General features: G+C 50.1%; 1 protein-coding gene across 7 annotated transcripts in view; it reads left to right on the plus strand.

The window, feature by feature from the left end:
• Nucleotides 1-22,020, plus strand: part of IGSF3 (immunoglobulin superfamily member 3) — a 102,552-nt gene that overhangs the window by 60,577 nt on the left and 19,955 nt on the right. For 6 of the 7 annotated variants that reach the window (XM_066268191.1, XM_066268189.1, XM_066268194.1 and 3 more), the window contains 6 exons: nucleotides 231-608; nucleotides 2,803-3,213; nucleotides 9,521-9,910; nucleotides 11,715-11,774; nucleotides 14,492-14,893; nucleotides 18,826-19,230. In XM_066268191.1, the coding sequence (XP_066124288.1) occupies nucleotides 231-608; nucleotides 2,803-3,213; nucleotides 9,521-9,910; nucleotides 11,715-11,774; nucleotides 14,492-14,893; nucleotides 18,826-19,230 (2,046 nt within the window). The remainder of the gene's footprint in view (nucleotides 1-230; nucleotides 609-2,802; nucleotides 3,214-9,520; nucleotides 9,911-11,714; nucleotides 11,775-14,491; nucleotides 14,894-18,825; nucleotides 19,231-22,020) is intronic. The other variant, XM_066268195.1, reaches the window with a different exon arrangement.

Raw genomic sequence — 22,020 nt, forward strand, 5'->3', positions numbered from 1 at the left:
GGGTCCCCTGCATGCCAGGCCGACGCTCCACCGCTGAGCCAACCTGCCAGGGCCTTTACTATGGAGTGTCTTAATTAATATTAATAAATCATGGAACACCTCAGAAAGGACCCGTAAGCTATCTATATTACTGCCATGTCACACAAGTAGCAAACCCTTTGAATATCTCTGCCTACTTTGCATTTTGGTCTCAGAAGTAAGTGAGCCTGTCATGTGTATGTCCCCCACAGGTGTGGTGTTGGCACAGCGTCAAGTCGCTGTCCAGGAAGGACCCTTATACCGCACAGAGGGCTCCCACATCACCATCTGGTGCAACGTGAGTGGCTTCCAGGGACCTTCTGAGCAGAATTTCCAGTGGTCCATTTACCTGCCCACCGCCCCAGAGCGCGAGGTCCAGATCGTCAGCACCGTGGACTCTTCTTTCCCTTATGCCATCTACACCCAGCGTGTCCGCAGTGGGAAGATCTACGTGGAGAGAATCCAGGGCGACTCGGCCTTACTGCACATCACCGATCTCCAGGCCCGCGATGCTGGGGAGTACGAGTGCTACACGCCCACCACCGATGAGCGGTACTTTGGGAGCTACAGTGCCAAGATGAACCTAATGGGTGAGGAGATGACTGCGTTTATGGGGCCGTGTCCTGCCTGAGTGTCACAGTCAGTGTGGGCTGCTGTAACAAAGGTCCGTAGGCTGAGTGGTTTAAGCAACAGCATTTATTTCTCATAGTCCTGGAAGCGGGGTGCCAGCCTGGTTGGTTCTGGAGGGAGCCCTTTTCCAGCTTGCAGACTGCTGTCTTCTCATTGTATCCTCACTTGGTGGGACGGGAATGCAAGCTCTCTGAGGTCCCTTTATGAGGGCACTGATCCCATTCATGGAGGCGCCAGTGTCACGACCTAATCATCTCCCACAGGCCTCCTCCCCAGATGCCAGCACAGCATGCCAGGGATTAGGTTTCAACATATGAATTTTGTGGAGACATAAACAAACATTTAGTTCGTAACATTGAGTTACTTCTATTAGAGTAGAAATTTGACAAAAATAAAAAATAAAAACCCACATGGATTCCTGGACGGCTCCATGCTTCACTCCTCGGTTAACCCTTGAATAAGGGATGGTGCAGTGCTCCAAGTTCTGCTTTCCCCATGACTTAGTTTTTCAAATGTGGGTAAGTCAGCAGAATTTAAAAAAAGATCCCCAGATATTTTAGAGGTCAACTAGTAACATAACTGAATAGAGTTTGTGTTCCTTTATAAAATAGAAGGTTGAGGCTGAAACTTAAAAAAGTCTAAAGCAGAAGTTAAGTTTTCAGAGAAAGTTAACAATTCCTCTACTTAGTGAAAGGGGATGTGAAAATAGGAGGCAAGGATGTTTGTGATTGATTATCTGAAGAATGATGAGGATGGTGAAGCAAATGATGTCAGCTGGGAGACAGGTGAAACCTCTCGGAAATGGGCCTGTGGACGGGCTCTGGGAGACCTGTAGCACCCCTGACTCAGGAAGTAAATGCAGCCTCAGGTCCCTGCTCGGACTGGGTGCCTGGAGATGCTGAGCGCATGAGGGAGGCATGTGCAGCAGCGGCCCAGTGATCCCCGAATGATGGAGGGATCTCTACATGAAAGGCTTTCAAGGCTGTTCTGTTTTTCTGCCCCATCCTAATTTCCAGATTTATTTGTGATAATAAAAACTGGAATAGTTGGTCCTTCCCACTGGCAAACACTGCCATCTCCCCACTCTTCTCCCCTCCAGCTTTTTTTGGTGGTTCTTCCTTTCTCTGACAAGCCTGCACGCATCAGGAGCCTGTGGCCCAGCCCTGAGGTGGGTGCAGCGAGGAAGCACACACTGGCTGTCTTTGGAGTGCCTTTAGCAGTCACGGGGTGGTATTTAATCCCAGGGTGAGATCCTGACCAGGGGACCACAGGGGAGCTCTCCGTTTGCCTGAGTCACCCTCATCCTGTGGCTTCATTCCAGTGTAGACCACTTTGGCACGTAAGTTATAGGAAAATTGAAACTATTAAAAAATCAAGAATGATGATGCCTTTCTCTACCAAAAATGTTTTTTATTTTTTTATTTTTAAATAGCCTTCCTAGAGCAAAGCATTGCTGAAGTCAGTTGGGGAATATGGGGTGGTGTCTGCAAGGGAGGAAATGAGGAAGTTGTGTAGAAATGGAAATGCCCCAAATTCCAGGAACGATTCCCATTTGAAGACCAGTCAGAAGCCAGTTTCAAATATCTTGAAGCAATGAATGAACAATAAAATCTAATTTTGCCTAAGAAAAAAATGCTTTTTACACAGTATTTTCGGGGAGTTCATTTAATATGTAAAATGAAATACAGCCTACCTTTTATTTGAGTGTTATAAAAATAACCAAGCAGCTAAGAATAATTGCCAAAAACTTGCAGTCCAAATCCAAACAGAAAACTCCTGTTCTGTGCCTGCCGGGGTCCTTCGGGACTGCAGAGATACACGGGGTGGGAGCTTTGTTGTTGTTACCTGTCGCTGAGCTGGCTCTGACTCCTGGGGACCCGATGACTGAGTGGCGTCCACAATGCCCTGTCCTTGACAGCCCTGCTCAGCTCCTGTAGACTCATGCTACAGCTTCTTTCACAGAGTCAGTCCACCTCAGATTCAGTCTTCCTCTTTTCCTGATGATCCCTACTTTTCCCAGCATTATTGTCTTTTGCAAAGAATGCTGCTTTCCCATGGTGTGCCCAAAGCAGGACAGCTTCCGTTTGTCCCTGTGAATATTAAGGTTCTGCGGCTCTGTTGTGACTGTTCACTTGGGTTGTTCCTGTGTTGCAGTGATCCCAGACTCCCTGCAGACCACCGCCATGCCCCAGACTCTGCACAAAGTGGAGCAGGACCCTCTGGAGCTCACGTGTGAGGTGGCCACAGACACAGTCCAGCACAGCCACCTCTCGGTGGCCTGGCTCCGGCAGAGAGGCAGCGAGAAGCCGGTAGAGGTCATTGCCCTGAGTCGAGATTTCATGCTTCACTCCAGCAGCGAGTATGCCCAGAGGCAGAGCCTAGGGGAGGTGCGGCTGGACAAACTGGGGAGCAGCACCTTCCGCCTCACCGTCTTCCACCTTCAGCCTTCCGACCAGGGCGAGTTCTACTGTGAGGCCGCTGAGTGGATCCAGGATCCTGACGGCTCTTGGTATGCCATGACCCAAAAGCGTTCCGAGGGAACCATGGTCACTGTCCAGCCCACAGGTCAGTCTCTCTCTTGTCCTCATTCTCCACCTGGTTGTGAAGGTTGTCACATGCAGGAAGGGTGTGCAGATGCCTTTCGTAGTGACCTCTGAAAGTACACTAGGTTTTCCTGGGAAGTTAGAGATGGTCCTGCCTGAGGACCAGAGGAAGCTAGGGATGGGTCAGGCCCAGGGCTCCTAAGATCTACCTGCACGTGAGTCTCAGAGAGGAGTTGCACGGGCTGAATCCTGCGGATAGACTGGCTTCTTTAACCCACGAGGAGTCTTACATTTTCTTGAACTACAAATTCTTTTCAAAAATTGAGAGATGCCATAGAAACAAATTGTATCCTATGACTGGGTTTGCATTAGTCACATGCCTACCCCTTTGATGACGTTGCCTACTTCAGTGACTAATCCTGTTTCTTTCTTAGAAGACATTTGAAAGTAGGAGCCTTCCACTGCAGGTATGAAATCCTGAGCTAGAGAAATTTTGGTGTAAAGGGTTACTTTTTCATATTATTTCTTTGGTAATGTTTTATGATTTCCAAAATGCTTTGTCACAGTTCTTCAGATTTTCTAGAGATGAGTAGGTGGGGTGGGGGGCGCGAAGAAGCCGAGTCAGGTGGCTTGATGACGGGGCCGCAGGAGAAGTCACAGGGTGAGGACAGCCACAGGAGTACTAGGGTCCACTGTGAATGTTTTTTCAAGGGAAAGACCTAGAAGGCTATCGCCTGAGGAGGTGACTTATGTGTTTAGAGCTGGGTCAAAGGTGCTGAGGTCCTACTGCCCCTCGTGTTATCCTCCCGCAGTGCCAGGTGGCGCTCTGCATGCCCCACATGACCCTGTGCCCTGGATCAGCTCCGAGAGCTGTGCTGGTGGCGTCTGTGGGCCAGGGCCGGTCTCGTGGGCCAGGGCTCCCCTGGCTATCGTTGAGGACGGTCATTGTGCTGTAATGAGATGTAGTGGATGGCTGAGTCTTTCCTTGTATTCTGCTGAGCTCTGGTGAGGGCCTGTAGCTGTCTGGTGGGTGGAGGGTAGTTTGTGGGAGTCTGAGAGGCAGGTGAGGTCTCCTTGGCAGCACTGTTTAATGACATCCCTATCCTATTTGCTGTGGTCAGTGGTCTTGGTCTTTACATTAAAGTTCTGCCACTTGTTCTTCTGTCATTGTAGAGCAGGGCTTCTGACTTACCCAATAGTGCAGACTCCTGGGCCAGGCTCCTGGGGCGGGACCTGCGGGGCTGTGTGTCCCATGTCCTTCCCAGGGGGTTTCTGCACGGTCTGGGTTGTGTCACGCGGAGCTGTAGAGGTAGCAGGGCAGAAGGATTCTCTGGACAGCGAATGGATGTGAGGGCTTTCATGAGAAGGATCGGGCTCCCGAGTCAGCAACACCTCATCTGCTCTGGGAGACCCAGAGCATGTAGCAGCTTCCGGACTTCCAATTCTAAGACATCTACAGAAGGCGCTTTAGTTCATATTTATTGTTTCCCTTCTTGGATGTTTTTTAAGATCAGCTTCAAAAGTCTGGACCAAATTTTGAGTCTTAATACTTTTAAATTAGGATGCATCAGCCTGACCAGGCGGTGGCGCTGTGGATAGAGCGTCGGACTGGGATGCGGAAGTACCCAGGTTCGAGACTCCGAGGTCGCGCGCGGGCTCATCTGGCTTGAGCAAAGAGCTCGCCAGCTTGGACCCAAGGTCGCTGGCTCCAGCAAGGGGTTACTCGGTCTGCTGAAGGCCCACGGTCAAGGCACGTGTGAGAAAGCAATCAATGAACAACTAAGAAGTCGCAACGCGCAACGAGAAGCTGATGATTGATGCTTCTCATCTCTCTCTCTTCCTGTCTGTCTGTCCCTGTCTATCTCTGCCTCTGTAAAAAAAAAAAAAAAAAAAAAAAAATTAGGTTGCATCAGCTAACCTACTTTATTTTCATCTTACCAATTTGGAATTAGGAGTTTTTACATTTTCTCAGCAAATTTTTCCAGACTAAGCCAGCTAAGGGAAAACTCAATGAAATAAAAGTTGGTGACTTCACGCTGCGTCCTAGTGGTGGGCAGGCTGGGTGGCTGCAGCCACACCCGGCGCTCTCACAGCTCAAGCCGGCAAGCATCGAGTAAGTCCCCTCAGCGTTGAAGGCATGGGATAGCACTGGGGATTCAGAGATGATGAGCACTTGGTCCCCGCACTCAGGGAACTTGCTGATGTCAAAGCCAGTGGCTCAGCGGAGTGTGCTAAGTGCTATGGTAGTGTTGTATATAGTGTGCTGTGGACCGCAGTGAATGTGACCTGCTCTAACAACAGTCAGCTTCCCTGGATGGAACAGTTACTAAGGCACATCCAGGAAAACCAGCGAGTTTAGTGATTTGAGCTGAGCCTTGAAGCTTGACAAGAGAGCAGGAGGAGAAGCACAAGACGGCTTGACATGCTGGGCAGGCAGAGAGAAGTTGAGCATGAATAGATGTTGAGTTCCAGATACGCATGGTGAGAGGAAAAAGGAAAGGAGCCTGAAGCCTCACGTGCTGTCATGTGGACCTTGGCCTTAACTCTGTGGACCAGGTATTTTCAGACTGTTCTCCTTGGAACCTTAGAAATCTTAGAGGTGTCTGAGAGGCTGCATGTGTGCACATTCTTGTGCGCGTGTGCGTGCCTGGGTGCTAGAGGAGGGCCTGTGACGGCCCTAATTCAGTCCTGCCTTGATTCAGCCAAGTGTTTTCTATATTGGGCACAAAAGACTTTGTAAGGAAAAAGAAAGTCCCAACCCCAGAAAGATAGTGTCTGCGGCGCAGGAGAGTGACTCAGCTGATGGGTTCCTGTGGCTGTCCCCTCAGCTTTCTCCGCAGAGCCTGCGTCCTCTCTCTGCTGGAGCCCAGGTCCCCTTGATCAAGCAGTAGAATCCAGTCTCCCGTGTTCACTCCTGGCTTCTGCTGGTGCGTGTTGTTTGCTTGCATTGAGGAACTGAGCCTCATGCCAACAGCTACACGAGTGAGCTTGGAAGATCCTTCAACCCCAGTCTAGTCAGTGTTCAGCTGATTATAACTTCATCTGATATATTTTATTGTTATTATTGTATGTGTTGATTCAGTGGTATTAGAAATGAGTATGTTGTACTAACAGAGCTCATTCTAACTTTAATGAAGATTGTTTTAATGTATAGCTGGGAGAATAAAAAAAGTAGTAAATGTAGACTTTGAAATACTGGTCACCAAAGATGTTCTAGAATGAGGAACTCAAAGATAAAGGTACATTATTAGAGTAAAAGAGGGGTCAGCAAACCATGGCCTGTGCCTCGACAACCAGTTGTTTTAAAAAACTCCAGATGTTATATTTTTTTTAAAAAAAAAGGAAGTCCCCTTCCAAATAAGTTTGAAAACCACTGCTGCAGACAGTGGGGGGAGGGGGGAGACTTTTGAGCAGGAATGACCCAAAGTCTGGATTTAGAAGGAAAACATGGAGGCCACATAGAAGTTGATTAGACAGGTTGGATCTGATTCCAGAGACCAGGTAAGAAAGGACTAATAAGACCATGACAGGTGAGCGCCAGCAGCCTGGAGAGGAGGCGGTGAGTGGGTGCTGGAGGCAGAAGAAGGGCCCTGTGGAAGGAGGAGTTCAGCTGTCTGGGGGCCTGCGGCTGGAACTCAGGGGGGACGCCCTGAATGGTAAGGAGGACACGCCGGAGAGTGTCTGCTCCCCCATGGGTGGCAGCTGCAGTCTCCTTTCCCGTGAATAGTAGTCAGGGAGTCCACCCTGCAAGCAGACTCATCGTCGTTCAGCACGTGAAACACCAGCATGTCATCGACACACAGCTCAGTCAGATTTGAACTTGGGAGTGATGAGGCCCAGGAGAACAGCCTCAAGAGGAGCAGGTCCAGTGAAAGAGAGAAACCGAGTGGTCAGGCAAGGGAGAAGCAGGAGGGGCGTTGTCATGGAGCCCAAGGGAGAGGCCAGGCCAGAGGCTGAGAGCTGCCTGGGAAAACCCTTGGTTGTGATGGGGGCAGAGGGGCCTCGCTGATGACGTTTGCTGGGGAAGTGAAATATGGGAAAAGGGCCGGAAGCCAATTTAAGTGGGCTGAGGAGTGAGGGAGGTATTCGAAAAGGCCTAAATCAATTTCTAGTGGTTTAATTGGGTATAACTAAGGGCAAATTGTAGTGCAGATAAAAGGGTGATCAGTTATAAATCTCGTGTCTGTAGCCTGAGGCCGTCAGGGCTTCCCTAGCCGAGGGGCACTGCCTGTGCTCAGTCTTTGGCTGCCAAGCAAAGAAAGCCACAGTTGCAGCCAGCCTAACCCCAAGGAAATGGGGCATCTGAGGTCTAGGGCACCTGTTCACATGTCTTCAGGGGCATTTGTATGGAAGGGGTGCTTTTTATCAATGATGTTGAGATATAAATCATTGTAATTGGGTTGACCAGAGAGCCAGGATCTGGCAGACAACATGGGCACAGGCCACGTAGGTGCATTCATCTACACAGAAGATGACAGGAAAACCTGCCTATCTCCACCCCTGTCTCTCGGGAGTAGTCTTTTGGGAAAGGGAAGCTGAGGCAGCAGCTCTCATGTTAGAGGTGAGCTCTGGGAGCTGTTGAGTGGTTTCTGTTGTTAGGAAGTTTAGGTAATGAAGCTGATTCACTGGGGAAAAACAGGGGTTTGGGCAAGGTGCTGGCCCATATGGGAGGGGCGGGGCTGGGAGCCGGGTACAAAGCCAGGCTGGGCTGGAGACTAGGAATGCGGAAGCAGGGCTCTCATGACTCCTGTGTTTTCTCGGAGGGATAGGAGTTTTACATGGCGCAGGGGTCTTGCAGATAGTAGTAGAGGCTCGGACATGCCAGTGTAGGGAAGGCAATCAGGTTTGGAGTCATTGAGTCTACGATGAATGCAGAGGTCTCTTTAAAGTGATTGCCCCTCTGTTCTCTCTTGGTGAGCAGAACTGGGAGGAAGGACTTGAGCAGAGTGGTTGCAGCTACAGCCTTCCCTACCCAAGATTCTTTGGTTCTGTTGTCTAGAACGGAGTGTTTTCTCCAACCATTGACTCTTTTTTTTTTTTTTTTTTTTGTATTTTTCTGAAGCTGGAAACGGGGAAAGACAGTCAGACAGACTCCCACATGCGCCCGACCGGGATCCACCTGGCACACCCACCAGGGGCGAAGCTCTGCCCACCAGGGGGCGATGCTCTGCCCCTCGGGGGCGTCGCTCTGCTGCTATCAGAGCCACTCCAGCGCCTGGGGCAGAGGCCAAGGAGCCATCCCCAGCGCCCGGGCCATCTTTGCTCCACTGGAGCCTCGGCTGCGGGAGGGGAAGAGAGAGACAGAGAGGAAGGAGGGGGGGGTGGAGAAGTAAATGGGCGCTTCTCCTATGTGCCCTGGCCGGGAATCGAACCCGGGTCCCCTGCATGCCAGGCCGACGCTCTACCGCTGAGCCAACCGGCCAGGGCCCCATTGACTCTTTTGTCTTACCCTGTCCCCCACTTCTGCCATGAGCTAGGAGAACTGTCCCATAGAACCCATGGAAATGACAGTCACCACACACCGTTACTCAGAGTGCTGGGACACGTTGATGGTGATGGGCTCTTCTTTGATCACCCCTCATGCTGGATTAAACACCCAGCTCCCTGGAGGGGGTTGGGGTTCGGGTTCATCGGCCATTTCACGGGTGTTCTGGTTTTCAGTGTAATAGGTATTTTTTATTACACCTTTCTAAATATTTGACAGGTGGTGACTAGTGAAAAGCCATTAGTTTTCATTTGTCCTGTGCCATTTTGTTAGGGTTGGTCTTACGTGTGTCTTATTTCTAGTATTCACATGGGGATGAAGAACGTATTTCAATGTGTTTATTTTTTAGTTTATTAGGATATGAGGGCCAGCACCTAGGCTATTGTATATTTTTGCCTCAGAAACCCCAGTGGGGTAAGTCCTATTATATCTGCTGAATGTGTTTGTAATCCTGTTGTTTAGTGGGTTATTCTGAGTGTAGAAGTCAAGGCTACTAGGCCTTTGCTATCTGCCATGTAGTGATATTCAGAGTTCCTTATTGGCTTTTGGGGGGTGAATCTAGGGCAGTGTAAGCTGCAGACAGAGCCCATCGGTCGTGACTGGGATAGCAGCCCCTTCAGACTACCTGGGTCTGGCTACCTTGGTTTCCTTCTGTGATGTTTAAGAATTTAATTTCTCAGGTCACCTGGGTGCGAGCTGGAGTTTGTTCTCAGGACAGTGTGGTGGTGCCTTCTCTGTAGTTTGCACTGGAGAGAAGGCTTGGGTGGTGGGACCGTGCAGATGCAGTCTGCGTAGCTTGGCTCCTCACTCACCCAGAGTGCACCGTTCTGTGGTTTTTTCTTAGACAAAGAGTTCACTGTTCGGCTGGAAACAGAGAAACGCCTGTACACAATGGGAGAGCCGGTGGAGTTCAGATGCATCCTGGAGGCTCAGAACATTCCCGACCGTTACTTCGCTGTCTCCTGGGCCTTCAACAGCTCACTCATTGCCAACATGGGGCCTAACGCTGTGCCTGTCCTCAACAGCGAATTCGCCCATCGGGAAGCCAGGGGGCAGCTGAAAGTGGCCAAAGAGAGTGACAATGTCTTTGTGCTGAAGATCTACCACCTCCGCCAGGAAGACAGCGGGAAGTACAACTGTCGTGTGACAGAAAGAGAGAAAACGGTCACCGGGGAATTCATCGACAAGGAGAGCAAGCGGCCCAAAAACATCCCCATCATAGTTCTTCCCATCAGTAAGTACAGAGACAGCTGCTTCCCCTCCCACCGGTCTGGTCCCATAGTTGCAGTCACTGAGCAAGGTTAGGGAGAGAAGAATATGTGGGGAGGGAGGGAAGGACAAGTGGACTCTAGTTCAGTGGTCTCCAACCTTTTTTGGGCCACAGACCAGTTTAATGTCAGAAAATATTTTCACAGACTGGCCTTTAGGGTGGGACGGATAAATGTATCACATGATTGAGGCAAGTGTCAAGAGTGAGTCTTAGACGGATGTAACAGAGGGAATCTGGTCATTTTTTAAAAATAAAACATCGTTCAGACTTAAATATAAATAAAACGGAAATAATGTAAGTTATTTATTCTTTCTCTGCAGACCGGTACCAAATGGCCCACGGACCGGTACCGTTCCGTGGCCCAGGGGTTGGGGACCACTGCTCTAGGGTTCAGGCAGGCAGAGAAGCCCAGTTACCCACTCCCCTCTCCAGCAGGAGGGCTGTGTTTGTTCCTGGAGGGGGCATCACAGACACAGTTCTGAGTCCACAGCAGCAGTGCCAGCTCAACTAGGAGGGAAACTAGGAATTCAGGGCAGCTCTTTGCTCCTGTGTGGCAGTTAAGTCCCAGAAGTGGGGAGATGCCTATCTTGACATCTCAAAAGAGGGTGGGTGGATTTTACGGGAGAATTTTAAATCCTAAAAGCTCACTATTAAGAAGGCTTGGCTGTCTGGGTTTGGGGGTGGGAGGGTTGGCATTTCATTTCCCTCATTGTGTCTTCCCTGTTGAAATTGTGTTTTTAAATGTCAGTGGCTGGGACCTCTCCCATCTTTCTGGGGCATAGACTTTTAAAGCTGAGCTGATTCTGACCTGTGGTGGCGCAGTGGATAAAGCGTCGACCTGGAAATGCTGAGGTCGCCGGTTCAAAACCCTGGTCTTACCTGGTCAAGGCACATATGGGAGTTGATGCTTCCAGCTCCTCCCCCCCCTTCTCTCTCTCTGTCTCTCCCTCTCCTCTCTAAAATGAATAAATAAATTTAAAAAAAAAACAAAAACATAAAGCTGAGCTGATTCCAGGGCTGCTTAGGTGGGCTCCCTGCCCCATAGCGTTGTTTGGGTGGGTCATGGTCATGGCTGGGGACTTGGAGACTGATTATCTGTGTTTGCCTGTGTTAATCATTCATAGTGTCAAGATGTTCTTATCAATGTCTCACTTCTCTCATAGTTCTATTTTTAGTGAAAAGGGAATTAGAAAACATAATGCTCCGATTTTAAACAAGATGATGAAGTTTTAAACTAACCGTTAACCTTTCTCAACTGCTTCAACTGTTCTTTCTCTTACCCATGATTTCCTTTCCATTTTTATTTATACTTTTCCATTTTTAATCTAGTTCTCTTCAAGTATGAAGAAAAAAAAATACAGGAGTCTTGTCACTCTTTTCATTTCTCACCAACAGGATTATTTTCTTTTCATGCCTTTTTTTTTTTTAAATCACAACACCCCTAATTATCTTGAAATTCTTTTGTCATTGGACTTTTTATCCCTGCAATGCCTAGCATGGTACTTTGCATAGGGTCAGTGCTTGCTGAATCTGCGTAGACTTGAAATTGGAGTCAAATGTCCACGTTTGCTTCTTTTCTGTCGGTCAATGCCTACCTTAACCACAGACTCTGCTTTTAAATGTGCAACTAATCCCTCGTGGTTTTGTGAGGATCTAGGGAAGGGCAGCCACAATATTTACTCCCTATATCTTTTGTACTAAGAGATTGCCCCCAACCCCTTCTGAGAACTTGTTTGATGATATGTGGCCTGCTATATTGCTTTTCCAGCAGATGAATGGGTAGTTAAAGTCCCCCAGAACCACCAGATCCTGCCCCAAGGCCACTTGGGTAAGTCTACCAAAGAAAATGACCACATCAGTAATGGTGATAATGCCTTGGATTTTAATGGCACTTTTCCTCTCAAGCCCGAAGTGCTTCTGCATCTATTGTCTTCTTCTCCCCTCTCAGCCCTCCAGTCCCTGCGGAGGCCAAGCTCATGGCCACCCCACAAGGAAGAAGCCAGAGCACCATCCCCGAGATGTGGCTGAGCCAGTTCCGTTAGTGGTTGAACTTGTGTTGCATTAGAAATAATTGCTTCTAACTCCACACCCACTGCTCTTTGCTGAGCCTGTGTTGCACCACCAACCTCCTGATTTGAAATTTCGTTTGTGAACATGCACTGAAATCCGCATTAGTTCTCTCCTGGGGTGCACTTAATCCGGAGTGTTTTAGATCGTCAGCGGCCTTTTCTCAGGCCCAGGAACATTCCTAAGTAGTCTTAGTGGGCAAGGTCTGTGTTTGCCTTTGCCTGGGCTGCCGGAGTGGTTTGTTCCCTCCCAACTCCACGTTCTGACTGTGCAGTTTCCCAGGCTTGCTGGGGCAGCAGAGCCCCCAGCAGCAGCCCTCACAGTACACGAGCCAGGGCTCCCGCCCACGTCCCCGGGCCTGACAGGAGGGGACTGGGGTGACGCCCTGGAAGGGAATTTTTCCCCGTGAGGCTAACATCGCCCTCACTCACAGATTAACACTGAGGAGAGTCTTTAATCTAAGGAGGAGTATTGTTACTATTAATGATGAGATGAAAAACAAAGGACCCCACCTAACACTCTCAGTGTCCTGACCCTCAGACTTAGGAACTGTGAGTATCCCCACTCAGCACAGAGATTCTGAAGTGTGGTAGGGTTAGGTAAGAAGCCAAGATTGCAGCATTAGAGCCCAGGCTTGTCTGCCTCCAAATCTATATTTTCAGCCACCAGTGCTGTAGACTGCGGCTCACGAGGAGCCTGTTATCTCCTCGAATCCTCTTGGTGCAGCTCCAAGGAGGTTGCACTCCTCTGAATGTTCCTAGTCCCCACCTTGTGAGGACCTGTTTTGTTTCAATTCCATGTGAAACGAACCGGCCCAGGCTGAGGAGCAGGTAGTGCTCATCGTAACCAGAGCTCACGCAGGGGCTCAGGGCTCATCTTCACCTGTTTCTGCCTGTGGGGAAAATACAGGGAGCCAAGATTGACTCCATGCACAGTCCTGGGTGTGGGGGTGTGTCCCCTCTGTGATTGGGTGCGCCTCTTAATCTGGGGTTTGATTTTATTGATTGATTTAGAATTCTTGCATCTGTTTCATGTGAGTGATACCCAGAAAATTGGAGCCAAATTAGTTAATGGTATTTTGTGTTCTTTTATACTTATGTGTCTTTTTTAACTCAATACAGGTAAGTATACAAAATAATATGCTCATGATTCAGATAGATTAGAATACCCTGCCTGACCAGGCGGTGGCGCAGTGGATAGAGCGTCAGACTGGGATGCGGAGGACCCAGATTCGAAACCCTGAGGTCACCAGCTTGAGCGCAGGCTCATCTGGTTTGAGCAAAGCTCACCAGCTTGGACCCAAGGTCGCTAACTCAAGCAAGGGGTCACTCGATCTGCTAAAGGCCCATGGTCAAGGCACATATGAGAAAGCAATCAATGAACAACTAAGGTGTTGCAATGAAAAACTGATGATTGATGCTTCTCATCTCTCTCTGTTCCTATCTGTCTATCCCTATCTATCCCTCTCTCTGACTCTCTCTCTGTCTCTGTAAAAAAAAAAAAAAAAAAGAATACCCATGATGTTGGTAAAATCAGAGTCACTGGAAGTAGTAAAATCAATCATAATTATGGTGACCAATTTTTGAAAACTTCATGCTTTAAATGACTTATGTACATTGTTTTGTTTAATGTTTAGAAAACTGCACGAGATAAATAACACTCTCCCTGTCTTATAGAAGAAAGCATGTAGAGTTTAAATACTTCGACTGATTGAGTTCATATAGCTGAGTAGCAAAGGAGCGACAGGAGAGGAATCCTCATCCCAAACTGATTGGCAGAATGTTTCAAAGTCAAGAGGAATGGAACTGTAGGGCTGAGTGTGGACAGGCAGAGGGCGAGCCAGTGCCTTAGGTCTGTTCCTCAGTGTTGGTGAAAGTGTGAAAGCTCGTTCCCTGATGAAAGTGTGAAAGCTCGCTCCCCACACACTGTTTGAAACTGGACCATCTGTGCCCATTACTGTCCATACCCAAGCATGCGTTATCTTTCAAATACTTCCTGTCATTTATTCCCACTCCCAAATAGTGTCCTGAAGGACTCAAATGGCACATTATGCATGGCAGCTTTTATTTGACTGCTCTAGTACTGAATGGTGGGAGTAGAATTTTCAAGGAATTTAACTTAAAAAAAACCCAAATCGAAAATCCTTGAACCCCAGCTGAACAATAACCTGATAAATTGTTCTGTTCCCTAAGTATGTGGCAGTGGGTAGTATTTCTGGTTCTGATTCAATCCCAGGTCTCAGTCCCTCATGACCCTAGTCTTCTGCACACGGCATAGGGACTCCTAGGTTACCAGAACCAAAAGCATGGGCTCAGTGCCCAGATCCAGATGGGGCTGCACCCGTGTCTGTGCTTTTATCCTGCAATGTTCACTGCGCCTGAAGAGGATGTCATTGGCACCCATCCTCCTTTTGCGTCTGCGGGGAGGGTGCAGTCAAGCCCTGGAAGCCCCAGCGTGGCCCTCTCTCCCCATCCCCAGAGAGCAGCATCTCCGTGGAGGTGGCCAGCAATGCCAGCATTGTCCTCGAGGGCGAGAACCTGCACTTCTCCTGCAGCATCCGCACGGCGGGCCGGCCACAGGGCCGCTTCTCCGTCATCTGGCAGCTCGTGGACAGGCTGAACCGTCACAGCAACATCATGTGGCTGGACCGGGACGGCACCGTGCAGCCTGGTGCATCCTACTGGGAGCGCAGCAGCTTTGGTGGCATCCAGATGGAGCAGGTGCAGCCCAACTCCTTCAGCCTGGGCATCTTCAACAGCAGGAAGGAGGACGAGGGCCAGTACGAGTGCCATGTGACCGAGTGGGTACGGGCAGTGGATGGCGAGTGGCAGGTGGTGGGGGAGCGCCGGGCCAGCGCCCCCATCTCCATCACAGCTCTCGGTGAGTCAACATCTAGAAGTCTCCGTGGGGAGATGGCTTCCATGTCGAGAACCATACCCTGACTTTTTGTCAAAGAGTCCTGCTGGGAAACAGGGTGCTTTCTGAGGGTTTAATGGGGCGAACACTCTATGGAGGTGCAGTCAGGGTTGAAACAACCAGCCATACATGGCAGGCCCGTGGGGACTGGTGATGGTTGGGCACTGTTGCCACTCGTGGGTCTGAGTGCTGGGAGTGAAGTTACAAGAATTCTGGACAGAGGAGTAAGGCCACTCAGCAGGAAATGGTGACCCTGGGTGGAGGAACGTGGCCACCTGCAAAACAGGCCTAAAGACCAGTAGCAAAGCCACAGAGCTGCTCTCCTGCCCCAGGCCCTCCTGCCCTCCCCCAGGCCTTCCTAACCCCCCAGGCCCTCCTGCCCTCCCCCAAGCCCTCATGTTCCCCCCCCCCAGGCCCTCCTGCCCCCCCAGGCCTTCCTACCCCCCCCCCAGGCCCTCCTGCCCCCCCAGGCCTCCCTAACCCCCCAGGCCCTCATGTTCCCCCCCCAGGCCCTCCTGCCCCCCCCAGGCCTTCCTACCCCCCAGGCCCTCCTGCCCCCCCAGGCCTCCCTAACCCCCCAGGCCCTCATGTTCCCCCCCCAGGCCCTCCTGCCCCCCCAGACCTTCCTACCCCCCAGGCCTTCCTAACCCCCCAGGCCCTCCTGCCCTCCCCCAAGCCCTCATGTTCCCCCCCCAGGCCCTCCTGCCCCCCCAGGCCTTCCTACCCCCCCCAGGCCCTCCTGCCCCCCCAGGCCTCCCTAACCCCCCAGGCCCTCATGTTCCACCCCCAGGCCCTCCTGCCCCCCCCAGGCCCTCCTGCCCCCCCCAGGCCCTCCTACCCCCCCAGGCCTTCCTACCCCCCAGGCCCTCCTGCCCCCCCAGGCCTCCCTAACCCCCCAGGCCCTCATGTTCCCCCCCCCAGGCCCTCCTGCCCCCCCCAGGCCTTCCTACCCCCCAGGCCTTTCTAACCCCCCAGGCCCTCATGTTCCCCCCACCCAGGCCCTCCTGCCTGCTGCCCAGGAGTCAGCCCTCCTGAAAAGCTCAGAGCAGGGCAGAGGAGGGTCGAGAATCACCTTTAGCCATCTATTTAGCATTTACTACATATATTCCTGGCTGAGTCTAAGCACCTAGCCAAGAGGTAGGCATTTTCATCTTACAAGGAGACTGAGTGACTAATTTGGTCAGGGTTATTCCTTTTAAATGACAGACCCACAGTCTGAACCCAGGAAAGCGGCGATCTGTCTCAATTTATTTTCAGAGCCTGTGTCTTGTTCTCTTTTCCTCTATGGCCCCTCCTTAAGAAAACTATTTCCTCATTAGCGTGAAATTAAAAGATACCTTGAGATTTGCTAAAAACCAAAGAATATTAGATTTGCTTCTCATGGGGTAAAGAGGCTTCTGTCAACATTTATATACCTAATACATTCAGTGTCTTACATTTTAAAAGGTACTCTCTACTTTGCTGGGAAGGTAACATCATGTAAGGTTGTCTGTTTGTCAGGAGACTCTGACATCACCTGTCCCTGTGACTTTGTGTTCCATCCCCTGAGGCTGTGTCACCCCTTCCCCACGACCCCTGAATATTCTGCAATGAAGATGGCAGTCCCGAGCGGTTTGCCCACCACAGGGTCCTCCATTTCCATGCCACTCCCAGATTAGAATGACGTTCTCTTTCTAAAAGCTTAATCCTAAAAAGATTGACCTGCTTTCCACAGTAATCATCCAACTCAGATTTCTGCCTCTAGAAACTTCACCCAGTGGCTGAGTTTCCTGATTTGCAATGGCATGCACCCGTGCAAAAGGAACCTGGGAGGAAGGTTCTGGGCATCCGACAGTGGTATAGCTTTCCCATCCCATGAGGTTAGGGACATCTGAAGAGTGGTTAATCAGGATTATTTCTCTAGAAGTAATTTTATAGTTTCAGATTATCCCCTGAACTTTTAAATACTCGACATGTGCCTGGTGGTTCCCACAGCCAGCATTTACCAGGGGCTCTGACCTGGAAGCTCTGCTCACCTGGCCTCCAACCCTGGGTGCTTCCGGCGAAAGCCATAATCATGGCAGCCCAAGGGAGTGGAACAGGGCAGATAGGAGGGCACCCTGGAGTGTGTCACTTTTTCAGCCTAAATAATAGCACACGAAATTTTTATATTGGTACAATTGAGCTATGGACCACCTTTTAGCGGAGAGGTAACAGAGACAGATGCCCAGGTGAGGTATTAGGTGGTTACAGTCCCCAGCCGTACATGGGCCATTACGACTGTTTAGTTAGGACAACTCGGGTGCTCTGTGAACTGTGACCGCGGTACGTGCCTGTGCCAGGCCAAGACAGAGTCGCTCAGAGAAGCTCGCCCTCCTGCAGGTGCTATGGCCAGGAACACCAGGGGGAGGTCCTGTCCCCGAGGTCCTGTGCTCCGCCATCCTCATGGCAACACATTCTGCACACAGGTGCACAAGTGACCATCACTATCATTTCCTGTTTAAGTATGGGCCTCTGTATTATACCTTTTTTAAAAACAGGAAACAGAAAGATAGCTAATGAAATCCAAATTGAAGACCCAGAGTCTTTAGCAAATCACGCCTCTTTGTTGACTTAACTGCCCCATGTAAAGCCAAAGGATTCCTTTTGTTCCTACTTTTTTACCTCCAGAATTTAAAGTACTTTTCCTTATGCGTCTTTGTTTCTTTAACAAAATACATATTTTAAAAAATATGGTATATACTGTGTCAGATCCTATACCAAGTACTTTACAAATATGAGCCCCTTTAATCTTTGCATAGACCTGTTTTACAAATAGGGAAGTAGAGGCAGAGAGAAGTTTAGTAATTTGCTTAATGTCACACAGCTAGGAAGTGTCAGGATAGGGCTACTGGCTCCAGGGTCTGTGCCTTTAACCACTGCCTCAAGCTTCCCATGGGTTACACAGCCTAATAAGTCCCCTGGAATCAGCAGATTTGTAGCCTCACTACTGTTTATGGGCAGCTCAACATTGGGCAACTTTTTAAACCTATATGTGTGTGTCTTAAACTGAGGTGTCCTCACCTGTAAAAAGAGATAACAAGCCTACCTGTCCTAGAGGTCATTTGAGGATACAGTGAAGTGTGGGGAAAGTAAAGTGATTGGCACCATGCCTGGCACAGTAAAAGTACCCAGGAAGTAGTGACCACTCAGTTTTATCATCACAACCAATGTATGAATATTAAGTAGAGTTCAAGGCTGAAGGCATTGGGATTGCTCCTACTGAAGAGTCCATGTTAGGGACGTGCTATTTTTCGTTCAATAAAGACCACATCTCACCCAGGTCCCCACCTGCTGGAGGTCATTCTCTCCTGCTATGGGCCCCTCACTACCTCTCTTCCCTGGATTTTATGAGGAAAGTGGGAAAGGGACCCGTGGCCAGGCCCGTGCTGCCCAGCCAGGGAACACCTCCTCCACCTGTCCCCCTGCTCCAGCACCAACGTGCTGGTGGCCAGGCAGAGGAGGTGTCGGGGCTTGGGTGATGCAGGCACATCACAGGTGATGAAGGAAATTGCTTTGGGCCTTTCTTCTCCTGAGTTAGCATGGAATCCCAGGGTTTCTATTAATGGCCCTGCACTGGGGACTGATGGCCCTCTAGCTTCTAAACAGCCTCCGAGAGGCCATTGTGAAGGCTTCATCAGAAACAGATGGTAGTGCTGCTGCTCAAGGAGAACTGCCAGGCCTCTTTCTGTGGGGTCTTGTGAACCGAGGTTTGTGCCCCCACGTGATAGCTAATGTAACTCTGGCCCAGGCATCAAAGCAGACCCCCGAGCCTTCACTCGCTCCGCTAGCTTTACCAGGAACCCCATTGCTGCTTCACACTACCCTGAGAAAGCCAGGTGACTCCTCTGGCTTGAGCTGCTCTGCTCTCTCTCCAGAAACGGGCTTCGCGGTCACAGCCATCTCCCGCACACCGGGGGTGACCTACAGTGATTCCTTCGACCTGCAGTGCATCATCAAACCCCATTACCCAGCCCGGGTCCCCGTGTCAGTGACCTGGAGGTTCCAGCCGGTGGGCACCGTTGAGTTCCATAACCTGGTGACCTTCACCCGGGATGGAGGGGTCCAGTGGGGGGATAGGTCCTCTAGCTTTCGAACCCGAACGGCCATTGAGAAGGCCGAGTCCAGCAACAATGTCCGCCTGAGCATCAGCCGAGCCAGCGACACAGAGGCGGGCAAGTACCAGTGTGTGGCGGAGCTGTGGCGGCAGAACTACAACCACTCCTGGACGCGGCTGGCCGAGAGGACCTCCAACCTGCTGGAGATCAGGGTGCTGCAGCCAGGTGAGGGGCTTGGGCTCGTGCTTGCGCTGGGTGATGAGACACGTTGGCGGGGGCAGGGTACAACATGCATGTATGGAGCCTTCGGTGTTTGACTTCCCAACTTTTGATGTTGAGAAATATCAAATCCATAGTAAGTTGAAAGAATTATACTCCCTTTTATTGATAGCCAGTTTTGAATGTCTTATAGCATTTGTTTTCTACCTCTGTTGATATTTTGTTGTCATATTTGAACCATTTGAGCTTCCTCTAAATACTCTATTGTGTATCTCCTAAGAACAAGGACACTCATGCTGATAGGACCTTACTAACATTTTCCCGGTTGTTCCAAATGCCTTGTCTAGTTTCTTTCCTTCCAGACTAGTCAAGGGTCACACATCATTTTGTTGTCATATCTCTTTAGATCCCTTTAATCTAGAGCATTTCCCCAGCTCTGTGTGTGTGTGTGTGTGTGTGCATGTATAGACACTGGCATTTGTGAAAGTGTCCCGGCCAACTATTTCGCAAGAAACTATCTCCTGGTGTCACCTACTGCGATCCGTGCAACAACGATGTGCAGGCACCCACCTGGGCAGCAAACTGCGGGAGTCGGAGAGGAAGTGACTTTGCCAAGACTTTTTTCTGACTTTCTGACCCACCCACTTTGTGAAGATGGTTTGAACACCTTGTAAAAAGGATTTTTCTTTCCACTCACAGACACGGTTAGTGTCTGACCCCATCGGCTAGACCACTTCTGATGGCCATGGTGTTGTTTTCAGTGATGTGAGGTTGAGGAATGGCAATGTCTGAGTTTGTCCTTCACCTTTGGTAACCCCATACAGAGTCCTGTTCTGTCCCAGAGTTTGGAACAAATGAGTTGTATGAGGAAAAGGACCGTTCCTTGGCCAATTAGAGCCTAAACCTGGATGACAAGATGTTCTGGGAAGAAGCTGTTGTGTTTAGGTGGATTTTCAGGTCAATGGAGGGTTAAGCGGAGACCCCATTTCCTGTGAACCCTTGTGGAAGGCATCAAGGGATGCACTTGCCTGCCTTCCTGAGCAGAACTTCAAGATTGTAATTGCACCCTCGTGGCCTCCCCAGCCCTCAAGGTCGGCTGTGTGAGCTGCAGCTCGCATCACATGCTTCTGCAGCCCTAGAGGGCGGAGGCAGCGCTGACCCAGGGCCTGCCTGGCATTGCCTTTTTGCATAAATCCCTGATATTTGCTTGTTTCTGTTGCTCTTTGGAATCTAAGACTAGAACTCATAATGGAAGTATAAGGAATTAATTTATTGATGGTTTACGTTATTTTGAGTCTGATCAATTCATGATGTTACTAAGGGAGATAAGAGACAAAAATGTGATAGTAGGTATCTCTTGGGTGCCAGATTTTGGGTGTAGGACTTAATGTTTTCTGTTTCAGTTCATTCACTAGTGAAATCATGGAGATGTTCATGGAAACCAAGGCCCCAGGTGTTTGGGAGCCTTGATGGAGGCAAACCCGCTTGGTGAGGGGGAAGCTGACACTAGAATGGAGGTTGGAGCTCAGGTCCCTGTGACGTCCATACAGCTCTGTTTCCATTCTGCCATTTTGCTGCCTCCTGAGTAGAGAAGGTAGCTGGAGAGTTGGGTCCTGGTCTAAGGACTAACTGCCTGGTCTGGGGACTAACTGCCTGGTCTGAGGACTAACCACTGAGGCTGTGGTTTGTTTTCACTGTGAAAGAGGGCTGTGCGGTGCCATCCTGCCGGGCTGCATGTGGTGAGGCCTGTGCCGGAGTGCCCAGCAGTGCCCTTGCCAGGCCCTCTGGAGGCCACAGAGAGAGGGCAGCGCTGCGACCACTCATTCCCAGGGAGTGGCAGAGGCACCAGCAGAGTGCATCCCTTAGCGTTACTATCTCTCCTTTATTAAATATTGATGCATTTAGCACTTCCTATTTTCCTAAGAGCCTCATGTTCGCTTTTGCTTTTCCTCACATGCTGTGGCGGGTCCTGGAGCTTTCATCTAGGGGACGCAGAAGAGGAAGGATACCCGGGGGCTGACCCTGCACCCAAGACGGAGTTGGACACAGAGTGTGTGGCACACACAGTGTGTGACCTCCCGTCCTCCTCACTGCAGCCCCGGAGGGAGGGACTGCTCCCACATTGTACATATGGGGTGACTGTGGCTCAGGGCGGTCTGGATTGCCGCCGCTGAGAAACCGTGAGTGGGAAACAAGCGTGCCTTATTAAAGAGCAGCTGGGGCAGAGGAAGGGGGACTTTGACCCCCTTCTTAAGGCCATATCATCAGAAATTGCTCCTCGGCATCCACTGCCAATCCCCTGTACAGAGGAGGCCACTCTTTAGATGGCCGGTGAGTCCTAGCCCTGGCGGCAGGAGTAGTACCAACAATAGAGCAAATAATGCTCACTCGGCATTTCCTGTGTGCCCGTCGCCATCCCAGTGCTTTACCCACCAACACCTAAAACTTCTTTCCTAACCTGTGCTGTGCCAGGAGGGGGACTGCTTCATTCATTCTGTAGATGCAGACACTGACACAAAGGTGGAAGAAATTATCTAGAGATCTACAGTAAGAGACAGAGGCTAGGTTCAAATACAGACTGGCAGTCTAGCTCTGAAGTTCAAGCTCTTAATGTTATTATACAACAGACATTTTTCCTTTCTTCTTGGGAATCCTCTTTGGCACCATGGATCTTCCTTCCGTTTCTGTTCTGTCCGGTTTACCAGCCCTGAATGTCTGATCTCCTTTAACAAATATTTACCTTTGTTTTTCTTTAAGTTTGGGTCACAAGGTACCCATAGAGGTTCCTCTGTGTGC

The sequence above is a fragment of the Saccopteryx bilineata genome, chromosome 3 (genome assembly GCF_036850765.1).
Source record: "Saccopteryx bilineata isolate mSacBil1 chromosome 3, mSacBil1_pri_phased_curated, whole genome shotgun sequence".
NCBI classification, from domain to species: Eukaryota; Metazoa; Chordata; class Mammalia; order Chiroptera; family Emballonuridae; genus Saccopteryx; species Saccopteryx bilineata.